Raw genomic sequence first — 13,203 nt, forward strand, 5'->3', positions numbered from 1 at the left:
ACCCTAACCCAACTTAACTTTGAAAGCCACCTAAATAACTCCCTACCGGACATGCATAGCACCTATTTAAACCTATTTAAGATCCTATTCACACCAATAATGGACATAAAGCATGATATAAATGAAAAGGAACCAAAGAATGAGGAATTAGAAGTGACTGTACCTCAGCCAGGGTACTTACAGCACATCTGTGGTCCCCTTCTTAAGGCTTTGGCAGTGATGAAAATGCTCTGGAAGCACGTACAGTAATCCAGTGTTGTGCAGCACTTACAGTAATTCTTTGCACTATGAGTTATAATTGTCTAACACTGCACATTGTTAATTGCATCACGGCAGTTTCACCCACCAGTTTCAACCACAGTTAATCCTTTACACTCTAAATTCTAATTCCTTAACACTACACAACATCGTAAATTTCCGTGTGGTCTACTGGCGAGGTATTGCAGTTTATTCACTGTTTATTCACAAAAAAACGAGCACGTGTGGCATCCACTGTAATAAGCATCCACTAGCGATCGAAGTTAAGCAGTAACAGTTGGACTGTTGGTGATGGGGAAACAGAGTTGCCAGATCGCAACAGCCACATTACCAAACTCCACAATTTTCATTACCAAATTCGTAAGGCTACCATTTATTCTTCACTAATTATATATACAAGTGGAAATACATGTAATCACTCTCCTTATAATTAACAGCATGTTGATTATTTTCAAGCTATGTAGGCTAGCAGATTAATCACAGAGAGCAGACAATCCACCATCTCCATCCTGTGTATCCTCATACATGTGAAAAATCCATTTGGTAATGCATTATTCTGATACATTACCAAACGAATTTTTCATTACCAAATTGGCCCACATTTGGTAATGAAAAATACCAAATGGCAACCCTGACAGGGAAAGAGGGGAGGGGGGAGGAAGGAAGGGGTGAAGGGGCCATGGTGCAAACAGCTGTTTGGCACCGCACGGCAATTTCAAATTATGGGAGGGATTTGGGGGAGGGGGGGGGGGAGCTGAAGGTCAAGGTCCACAATGTCCGGTAAGTTGGGTGTCCAGAAAATGGGCATTAGGATAGTATAGGAATTACTATATACTGTATGTGTATACAGTCAGATCGCATAAAATGCGTGCTTGTAAGCCACAGTTTTCTAATCCAAAGCAAGGTTCCCGTTCAGAACTGAAAGTAGCAGAAACAATGGTTACATGCTTAAAGTGCGGACTTTCAGCACCAAAGTGAAACATTTCCATTGAGATTTTCATGGCGCATGTCTGTGTCACACACCGTGGCTACCAGCCATTCACAGGCACGCATGACAAGCACTATGAGAAGCCAATCATAACCCTTCCCTGGCGGCAAGTGTGCGCACTACTTCCCTCCATTGTTTATTTCTGCACCACCCGCTGTGAGAGTGGCCACAAGCATGGTTTCTGAGGATTACCTGTGCCTTTTTTTTTTTTATTCCCTTAATTGCCCTTCCAGCATGATATGATGCCAGACCACAACTGGCCTAAGACTTTGTCGCAAAAGGGACAGAAAAAAAGGCCACCACTTGAATATGGCCAGAAAATCGATGTTTTTCATAGAACAATGGAGGAAAAAATGCAAGAATAGCTGCTGATTATGGTGTTAACGAATGGAAGAAGAAGTGTGGCTGCGGCAGCGGCAGCATGAGGCACCACCACACTCGCCTTATGCTGAGAGGACCTAGTTTGCCTCTAGCCTCGGAACACCCACCCCCACCCCTCCAGTTAAGCTTTGTCATTGGTTGGAGTCAGATAAGACCCTTCAATATTGTTTATTTAACGTTTAGTAATACATGCACTAAGTAAATATTTGAGTGTGTGCTAGTGTTTGCTGGTGACTAGTTGGGTGTAGGTAGGGTGATGTGTGGCAACTTGGCCGAGAGGCCAGAAGTATAAGTAATTTTTCCCATAAGTTATTTATAAACCACGGAATTTCGAAAGCAAGGCAGTGGTCCAGAACCATATTGCCACAGATTAGACAATTCGACCTATATATATTCACTGAACGCACAGTGAGGTTGGATGACAAGGAAATGGAAACTGTGAGTGCATTTAAGTACAGGGTAGTGTGATGAGTAAGGATGGAAGTTTAAAGGGTGAAGTGCTTGAAAGCGCACAACAAGGACGAAAGGTTGCTGGTTCTTTGAAAGCAGTGATAAGAAACAGGGAAGTGAGCAAGAAAGTGAAAAAGTTACTGCATGACAGTATTGTGATACAAACTCTAACGTATGGAAGTGAAGCCTGGACCTTGTTGGAGAGAGACAAGTCATGAGAGCAGTGGAAATGAGTTATTTGAGAGGAGTCTGTGGAGTCACATGGAGAGAGAGGCTGACAAATAAGAATGTGCAGAAGCACTGTGGTGTGGATGTGGATGTGATAGTAAGTGTTAGGAGAAACACAATGAGGTGGTTTGCCCATGTGGAGAGGATGGAGAGCGAGAGACCAACGAGGAGTGTACGTGAGTGAGGTGAAGGGGGGGAGAGGGAGTGGGAGGCCAAGGATGAGATGAAGGGATGGAGTGGAGAGGCATATGAGGGAGGGGGATGTGAACTGGGAGCAGGGCCGTGAAACGGCAGGGAACAGGGTGACATGGAGGCGATTAATTTGTGGCCACCCCTTAGGGGATTAAGGCGTCTGGCAATAGACAGAGAGATGGACAGATCAGACTTAAACAGCCAACAATATTATTTTCCTGTACTAAAGCATGTGAGGCCTGAGAATACCAGTTAACTCTTGCATTACAGAGGCACGATACAGTATGTGTGTAGAAACCCCATCATTTTGCAAAAGGGACCCAACACTGCTATCCTACAGTAGTTGAGGTTAACTGCAGAACTGTAGACACAGGTCCAATGACCTCTTAGTCTGGTGATAAAAGAACTGATTAAGTCAATAGCCACAAAAATTATCTACTGTACCAAGAAAATGGTAATGATAACAGATCTGATCACTGTCAAAACATGGTTAAACCAGAACTTTAATAACACATAAGAGTAACAACTACTCTACTACTGTAAATTAGCTTGCTAACACAGCACAACCTTGGACTCTCACTCCTTGCATGTTGTCAGAGCAAAGGCCTTCACCCTCTCCTCACACATGAAAGTAGCTGAAGTGAAGCATTAATCCCGATACAGGTACTTGCCTAGGCTTAGAAGAGGTGCTACAACTCACTAAAAATTTTTACTGAATTACTCCTGAAAGTTTAGTAGTTTTAATGCTGTTACCAAGCAGGCAACATAAGGAAAAAAAAAAAAAAAAAATGTTAGTTTCCTAATATTTGCTGTAACTTATTTCTCAAAGTATGAGAGATTACCATCGTTCGTATTAACAGTACTGCAGTTTTCCAGGTAGGGGAGAAATACCACACACACTAATCATCCAGCAATCAAACCTCACTATAAATGGGAAGGACACTGAGGAAGAGGGAAAATGTGAGGTTAATGGCAAAATGAGGGGAAGAGTCAATGTGATGAATGAATAAAAGCTCTAAGAAGAATGAATAATAGCTCTACAGAAGTGAGAGTTACATTAACCAAAGCTACAAGGACCTAACCCATCCAATAGCTCATCCTTCAGTTACCATATATTCTTACCACTCATCAGCCATAAACAGGACATCATACATTCCTGACCTTGGTCTCATTCCAGTTTCAAAGTCAGGTTTTATTATCTTCTTTTTGACAATATGGTAACCAAATTAGGTGGGAGGGGGTCATCTGACTTCTGTCGCAAATGTTTTATTTTGTACTTTGTAAACAATGGGGGTTAATCTCCTGCCCTACCTTCAGCAGTTATCATAAGTATGTTAAAACTGGGTTACGTAAGATTCAATTACGTTTGGTACGGGGGACTAATTCTAAACACGACAGCAAATGAACCTAGGAGATGCTGAATTCCGCCCTTCCTTATTTACTAAGCATTAAATGATGGCAGGTGGTGGCAACCATCATTCACTCACTACTGTGCTCCTGTTTCTTCCTTAACGTTCATAAAACCTTTCCTGCATCCATTCTCCTCTCTTCCTACAGCTCTCATTTTTGTGTCTGCCCTTCTCTTTTCTTACTGCTCCCATCCTTGGTGTCACATTTTATTACTCTGCTTTCCAAATTCAGGTAGCTCTACACTGAATGGCAAACTTAATGGTTTCCTATAACCCAGAATGCTGGTGGTAACCATATTTATACGTCAAGTGAAAACTTATAGGTGGTAGGTGGTGGCGATCATCATACGCTCACTTGATGAAGTGTTGCCTATGTCTACCTTCACCTTTAGCACTCTTTTTGTGTCTGCCCTCCTCTCTTCCTATTGCTCCCATCTTTTCTGTCACTTTTTATTACTTTTCTTTCCTTTTCAGATGGCTTTACACTGAATGACAAGCCAAATGGTTTCCTGTAAGCCACAAAATCATTTACAACACTGAGTGGTAACCATATAACCAACACATATGTGTTCCCTGTGTGTCAACAAGTGGGTTGGCAGGGGGTTAGTGCCCCTCCCCGTAAAATTACTAACTCGAAGACAAATGGTCACCTCTTATGGGATTATGGTGTTTGGCTATAGACAGATTGAAAACTTTTCACATACCAATTTATCATACATTGATGTTAACATCGATTCAATGATGATATGTTGTGGGTCAAGGGGGGGAGGGGACTTCTAAGTTTGCCCTTGGCAACACCATTCTTTCAACAAGTGATAGCATCCTTGCCAGACATAATTCCAAGTCACAGGTTTCAGTATTTCGTACACAAAAATTTATCATCCCTCTTAATACCTTAACCGCGGGGTGTCACTTTCGTGACGCTTGGGAGCAAGGGATCATACTGCGGGGCGTCACTTTTGTGATTCTGTGTTATTTTGAATTCGCCCGGGCTTTCAAGTGGTGGCTTGTATCATCTACCAGTACTGCCAATGTCCAACACTAGTCAGCACTCCTAATCTCATCTGTACTCCCATCCATTGTTGATAATTTAGCCATTTCTCCCCGTTCTTGACTCCCCTCCCTACCTCCCCTCCATTACCCTCTCCTCTCGCCTGCCCGGCTGTGCTACGCTAAGTAAATCTTCCCTGGAATTTTCCACTGATTTCATCCGTTGAAATAAGCCCTATGCCCTATTCTTTTACCAAATAATATATACAAAAAAGAAATAAGGTAAGTGATAGTGCCATACACCCGGAATTGGCTAATTATCACCTGACAACACCTCATGTGCACTCGTTTGCAAATTTTCACTGTTTATTTCCCCTTGAAATATGCCGTATAATCTATTCTCATAATAAAAAAATATATAAGAAAGGAATGGAGAAGCCTAAGTGATATTTACATTCACCTGGAACTACCTAATTTATTATGTATTGTATAGATTTCCTGCCAATCATTACATAGCGTACATATTAGCAGCTGTCACCACGTTGACATTGGCAGCATTGCACTCCCCCTAGGCCACCACGCTGTATTCAGTTTACTGTCATCTTTCAAGGTGAAACCACGTCGGCTTCGCGCCTGTCCAATTCCGCCGCTTTTTAGCCCCATGCAAAGGGCCCTGTGACCTCTACCCCCTACTAAACCTCGTGTGGAAAGGGGTAAAGGGCTAAGTGACTGCTGTGGAACATCAACTGGCTAATTTATCAATGAAAATGATAGACAGTGAATACGATCCTTCTGGTGAGTAAAACAGTGCAAGTGGAAATGTAAATAATGTGTAAACAGCCAGTGAAAGCAATGAATGTAAATATAAGTGAACAGTGGAAAATAGTTTTATAAGTTACAGCAAGTGACAGTGCATAACATAGTAATGTAAATAATGTAAATAAAACAGAGAATGTAAATAGAAATGTAAATGAGTAGTAATATAAGAATACGAGTATATATACTAGGAGTAATGAAAGTGAAAGTTTCACTCTAGCATGTACGAATACTATATGATATGAAAGTGGAAGTGAAAGTGACAGATTCACTCTCAACGCTAGTATACAGGATGAGAAAGTGAATGCTACGTATTTTACTGAAAGAGAAATTGAATGCCTACAGTGACAATAAACTACTATTACTGAAGGAAACTTATGGATAAAGACTGTAGATATATATAAGTGTTATATAGTAATAGAAATATAAAGTGTGAACGTTTTTATGAATAATAAATGACAGAACACCAGCGGCGAACGAGTGCAAGTGGGAAGGTCATACGCGCTCGTAATTTTCATTGCTTTCACAGTGTTTTTTTTTTGGAGTATGGATTCCAAACTATCTAAGAATCATAGAATAGTGTTTCTAGTGATAATATCAAGCTGTGGTAATCTTATTACGGGTTGCTGGGAAGTGTAAAGTGGAGACTTCGTTACCCAACTTCAGAGGTCTCCACAAGTCCTATGGTACTTGACGAAGGCTCAACAAACATCCCAGGAGAAAGCTGAAGGTATGTGCCATATGCACATGTAATTTTAATATTCTAGGACTAATAACCGATTTTTGGCAAATATTTTTAGAGAGTCTGTCAGAGCGCAAATATGCCCGTGAGACACGCAAGTCAAGCAAAAACAACCCCGCGGTTTAGGGGTTAATATCATACACCGCACTATTTGTTGTACACTTGCACTGCAACAGTGATGGTGTTTCAATGACCTCCCACACAAAAAACTAAATGAAAGAGAGGTTATCACAGGCCAACAGCCACCACTTGCATGGGTGACACTGTGTATGTGCAGGTTGTCATACACAGCCACCACAAGTATCATATGCCGGTGAGTGAATTTTGCCATCATTACCCTGAAACTGAGTATAACTTTTGTTTAATCATTCTAATTGATCACATACCAATCTGTCGTATACCTGGTTGTTGTGGCTAAACTCTAATCAAATAACAGGGGGGTGATGTGGAGCCTCCTATGGTGCCCATTAAATGGATGGAGAAACACAAATGAGGTCTCCATCCAGGAACCAAACCTCTACAGACTTCCCTGTCCTTTGCCGTGGTGAGGCACTGTCTATCTATCTATCTATTGCCAGACGCCTTAATCCCATAAGAGGTGGCCACAAACAAATCACCTCCATGTTGCCCTGTCCCCCGCCATGTAATTGCCCTGCTCCCAGCTCACACCTCCCTCTCTCATATACTTCTCCACCCCATCCCTCCATCTCATCCTTGGCCCGCCTCCTCCACCCCACTCACATACACTCTCTTCATCAGTCTCTCACTCTCCATCCTTTCCACATGGCCAAACCACCTCAATTTATTTCTCCTACCGCTTCCTATCACATCCACATCCACACCACAATGCTCCTTCACTTCCTCATTTGTCAGTCTGTCTCTCCATGTGACTCCACATCATTCATTCATTCATTGCCAGACGCCATGTATCCTAAACGGGGTGGCCAAGGGCTTAGAGTTAATTGTTTTTACAGGGAGGGGCACTAATCCTCCACCAACCCCACTTGACATGTAGGGATGCCAACAGCATCTGGTGTTCCCAGGCGGTCACCCATCCAAGTACTAACCAGACCCAACGTTGCTTTCAGGTATAGAATGTGACTAAGAAGCCAAAGACCATTATCGTGTCGCAGTTCCATCAGTGAATGTGGTAAAGTGAAAAGCATTGCAAGAAGGAATAGGGAAGCGAGAAACATGTTTTCTTTCAATAGTGACTCCACATGCACCTCTAAAACAACTAATTTCTACTCCTCTCACTCTTGACTTTGCCCCTGCAACAAGGTCCAAGTTTGACTTCCATATGTTAGAGTTGGTATCACAATACTGTCATGTAGTAACTTTTTCACTTCCATGCTCACATTCCTGTTTCTTATCACTGCTTTCAAGGAACCAGCATCCTTTCTTTCTTGTTGTACCCTTTCAAGCATGTCACCCTCCAAACCTCAATCCTTACTCATCACACTACCCATGCACAGTACTTAAATGCACTCACATTTTCCACTTCCTCCTCATCCAACCTCACTGTACGAGTACATTCACTGACTTCAATTCTCTCGAAAACCATAAATTTACTCTTCTCAATATTCACCTTTAGATTCCGTTTCTTACACACTCTCCCAAACTCAGTCACCAAGCCTTGCAGCTCCCCTTTGTCTTCACTTAACAATACAGTATCATCTGCAAACAACAGTACAGGGAGTTCCCAAACGTTGCCAGCTCTCATTATGGCTGCTCCAACATCCACTGCCCTACCTTGTATCTCTTGTATAACCCCATCCATATACAGACTGAACAACCATGGAGATATAACACATCCTTGCTTCAATCCAAACTTCAAACAGAAAAATTTACTCAGTTCACTATCCACACGCACTGCAGCATTAGCACCCTCAAACATACTCTTCATACATACTCATTGTCTACTCCAAAGAAACATTGGTTCACTGCACTGGACAGCCCTGCAAAGGCAGTTGAATGTCTGTGGCTGATGGATTTGCTCAGCCAGACAGACTATGGTTACTCAACAATAACAATAGTATTAGCCTAAATGAAGCATCTGTGATGAATGCCACGGAAGACCCTCAATCTGACAATGTCAAAAAATAAATCAATAAACAAATATATACATAAAAAAGGCAAGACCATCCAAAATTGCATTTTTACAATGAACTCTGAGTTCATATTACTGTATCTTGTTTCCCCCCACCAGAATTCAAATGATATATGTCAAACATGTCATTATCATCATCTGGACCTCCTTTCCCACCCAAGGGCAGCGTGAGGAGTAGCAATGTCCAGACAGCCCAAATCTGCCCAATCCAATGGGCCGCGCTTCCATTCGCTCATCATTCAAGCCCCTGGAATCCAAATCAGTACTTTTAATCGGAAAACATTACAGTTTTTATCACCATATAGCTTCATACCCTTCTAATTATCTGAAATTCGGTCAAAATTTTGTGTTTAAGTTAATAAAAAACCAAGATCCTGAGCAAAAACTTGCTAAAGACTGGAGGACACTGCCAAAATTAGGAGGGGTGCTGTACATTACAGGTAGGATATTATGGACTTTAGTTGTTTATGCATGTTTTCTTAGTGTCCAGCATTACGCTGGATATTCCCATGTGTGTTTTGATGTCTATATACTGCTGAAGACCACAGAATACTGCCAAAATTAGGAGGGGTACTGTATATATTGGTTGGGTTTTTGTGTTTTTTTGCTGTTTATGCATTGTTTTCTTAGCATCTAGGATTATATTGCATATTCCAATGTGTGATTTGATGTCTAAGAAGAGCTAAAAGACTGCAGAGCACCACCAAAATTAGGAGGGGCACTGTACATATTGGTAGGGTTGTGCATATACCAGTACTGTATTTTTTTTTTTTTTTTTTTTTTGGGGGGGGGATGCACATTTTCTTAGTGTTTAGAATTATACTGCATATTGCAATGTGTGTTCTGATGTCTAAAAGGAGCTGAAAGACTGCAGAACACTGCCAAAATTAGGAGGGGTACTGTACTGTACATATTGGTAGGGTCTAGGTAGTAGGCTGAGTATAGGCAGGGTATGGGTACAGTAGAGGAAATTGTTCCATATCCAGACAGTGCCCGTATCCAGTCTTGCCTTTGGATTTACTATGTTGGATAATTGAAGGATTACTGTACTACTTTCTATTTATATCTCATTAATCCTGCCAAGCTTTCCTATTCAACAGCATAAAAATACTGTAAGAATATGTATTATCAAGTAGCAAAATACGCTTATTCAACGTCACACTAGCAGATCTGTTACATTCCTGGCTATCAATGCCATCATCTTAAGCTTCCTGAAAGCTGGGAGGACAGAGGTTGGGCTGGGTTTGCTTGGGGTATGTTAATTAGGTGTATCGTAATTTTGTCCATTCGTTCAATTTTGAAGGCTCCAATATGCTTGCGTGCGTTGGCTTTGGTCACCTAACGGTGGCTCTCCGTGCAGCCCGATTTCTGGCAGCCTCCCTGTTTGGTCCCTTAACCCTGAGGTCACAATGACCTTGTTCCAGGTCTTTTGGGGTCTGCAGCTCGCAACTCCTCCCTAATATTAACACTTCCCACTTTCTGCACCCAATTACCATCCCCCATCCTCTCCACATGCCCAAACCACCTAATCTACCTCTCATCACAACACCAATACACTCCAGTTCCATCCTACCTCTCAACTCTTCCACAATAAACCTAGCCCCCTATGGCCTTGTACTCAGGGATGCACTATACATCCACCTAATCTATCTATCTATCTATCTATTGCCAGACGCCTCAATCCCGTTTGGGGTGGCCACAAACAAATTGCCTCCAAGTCGCCCTGTCCCCCACCATTTCATTGCCCTGCTCCCAACTCACACCCCCCTCTCTCATATACCTCTCCACCCCATCCCTCCATCTCATCCTCAGCCTCCCCCTCCCTCCTCCCCCCTCCACCTCACTCACATATACTCTCTTCGTCAGTCTTTCACGCTCCATTCTCTACACATGGCCAAACCACCTCAGTGTGTTCCTCATAACGCTTCCTATCACATCCACAGCCACACCACAACGCTCCTTTATATCCTCATTCGTCAGCCTGTCTCTCCATGTGACTCCACAGGCTCCTCTTAACTCATTTCCACTGCTCTCACTCTTGACTTGTGTCCTTCCAACAACGTCCAAGCTTCACTTCCATACGTTAGAGTTGGTATCACAATACTGTCATGTAGTAACTTTTTCACTTCCATGCTCACTTCCCTGTTTCTTATCACTGCTTTCAAAGAACCAGCAACCTTTCTTCCCTGCTGTACCCTTTCAAGCACTTCACCCTCCAAACCTCCAACCTTACTCATCACACTACCCAAGTACTTAAACATACTCACATTTTCCAATTCCTCACCATCCAACCTCGCTGTACATTCACTGACTTCACCCCTCTCAAAGACCATCACTTTACTCTTCCCAATATTCACCTTTAGATTCCGTTTCTTACACACTCTCCCAAACTCATCCACCAAGCCTTGCAGCTCCCCTTTGTCTTCACTCAACAACACAGTATCATCTGCAAACAGCAGTACAGGGAGTTTCCAAACACTATCCTCTCTCACCAGGGCCACTCCAACATCCACTACCCTAACTTGTACCTCTTTTATTACCCCATCCATGTACAGATTGAACAGCCATGGAGACATGACACCTAATCATTGTCATTTTTGTACGTTTGAGCCTGCAAATATCCTCTTCCTTTACTGTCCAGGTCTCACTACCATACAGCATTACACTCCTAACACATGTTGCATACAAAGATCCTTTTGCACACAGTGAAAGCCCTCTCAATGTATGTTCATCAAAACACTCTTGTTACTCTTACAAGATATTAAAAGAAGACAGAAGAAGATGCAGAGACATGGTGGAAGTTTACAACATACTGGTAGAAAGTGAAAATATTAACCTTTCACAATTTTTCGAGAATACAAGCAATAACATAAGGAGCCACACAAGACAGCTATACAAATGGCAATACAACAAAATGCAAACTAGTAACACTTTGTGCACAGGGTCATAAACCACTGGAACAAGCTACCAGAAAATGTTGTGAGTGCTCCCTCAATCAACAGAGTCAAGAACAGATATGATAATCACATGGCACAGTTGGAAATGGAGGCAGGCAATAAGATCTATACTGATCAACAGTGTAACATGCAGAAATTATATAATGAATATACGAATGCCAGGAAAGACTGTCACCTAAAATTTATTTCTGAAATCAATAAAAACAAACTAAATGAATCCCATAAAAAAATCAGTTGTTTTCATGTTAAAAACCATTATGGGCAACTTGTACAAATTTAAAGTTATCACCTAGCTGAACTTCTCAACTCCTCGGAATACCAGTAACAGTTACTTCAAGGTCTCTTACGGTAGGGAACTATACAGTCCACTGACAACGCTCTGGTTTAAATACCTTTAACATAGGCAAACTACTAATAATCCTCGACGAGGTAATTTTTGGGCTGATTAAAACATGATATACTAGATTACAACATTCATAACGATGGGCATGGCGCACAAAATCTTTGGCTTGTAGTTGCTGGCAGGTGTATGGAAGCCTTGAAAGTGACTGTCAGTTGCTCGGGACATGTCCCACCATCTCCCCTCTCACTTCCTCACAACCTTTTCCCTTTATGCACTTAAACATTACCCACCTTAAGCATGGCATCGAGGACTTCCTGGAGTCGATTTTCTAGTACATCATGGCCCTCATTCCGACTGTACCAAAAAGCAGCGAAAATCACCGCGAGGGAAATGAGAGACGTAAGCATACGAGCAGTACCCATAGCGCCAGTGTAAACACCGCTACAGTACAGCTACACTACTGCGGTGAACTGAGTCAACTGACGGCCCACGGGCTGCTGGTATGGTCACGTGCCATCAGCAGCTGCAGAAGAAGGGCTGCCAGATCGCCCATTTTCCTGTATTACTTCAGCAAGAGATAACCCAGGTACCATAAAACATAAACTCGCAGCACTTTCCCAAATTCCCAGACTTTGTAGTCGTTTTGTTCACAGGGACCATATATATATATATATATATATATATATATATATATATATATATATATATATATATATATATATATATATATATAAACTCATGGTGAAGACAACTCCGTTGTGAGCCATGGGAGTCTGACGATTTTATTCAACTGAAAGTCTGTCTTATGAGCCAGAGAGTGTGGTTAATCCTATAATTATATAAACATGTGTATGGGTAGCCGGTTCAGTGTTCCAGTTACAGTATTTGTCCCACTAATCAACGAAGACCATGATACAAGGGCTGTGAACGCAGTTCTCCGTGAAAGTCTGCTGCTAAACCACCACTTGCACCTACACGATTTTTTTTTTTTTTTTTCCCGAGGCGAAGATGTACTTGACAGGTTGGTGATGACTGGCTGAATACATCTACGAATAATATCGTTGTACAGTATTTAAATTAGTATGTTCACATCACCAGTAATTATTTAAAATACAACGATGTTATTCAGACATGTTGCTTTCAGCCAGTGCGCTTTCCTTTGCAGTCCGTTTACAAACCGTTCGTCCCCGAAGTCTACATTTACTTTCAAATAAAAAACCTAAGCAAAAAACATGCTGCTCGGATATGCAGACAACTCCGAATCAATGATCACATTCTTTCGTAATGAGCCGCTTAAATGTAACCGTAGTTGTCAAATAAATTGCACATGCTGGTAACT

The 13,203-nt window shown here is 41.9% G+C and overlaps 1 protein-coding gene across 1 annotated transcript in view; it reads right to left on the minus strand.

The window, feature by feature from the left end:
* LOC145410433 (ADP-dependent glucokinase) overlaps positions 1-12,286 on the minus strand; it is a 56,947-nt gene extending 44,661 nt beyond the window's left edge. The window contains exon 1 of the mRNA XM_080280584.1: positions 12,155-12,286. Coding sequence (XP_080136710.1) covers positions 12,155-12,286 — 132 coding nt within the window. The remainder of the gene's footprint in view (positions 1-12,154) is intronic.
* Positions 12,287-13,203: the final 917 nt, after the last annotated feature.

This window comes from Coenobita brevimanus, chromosome 85 (assembly GCF_032717465.1).
Source record: "Coenobita brevimanus isolate Jiangsu-jjx chromosome 85, ASM3271746v2, whole genome shotgun sequence".
NCBI classification, from domain to species: Eukaryota; Metazoa; Arthropoda; class Malacostraca; order Decapoda; family Coenobitidae; genus Coenobita; species Coenobita brevimanus.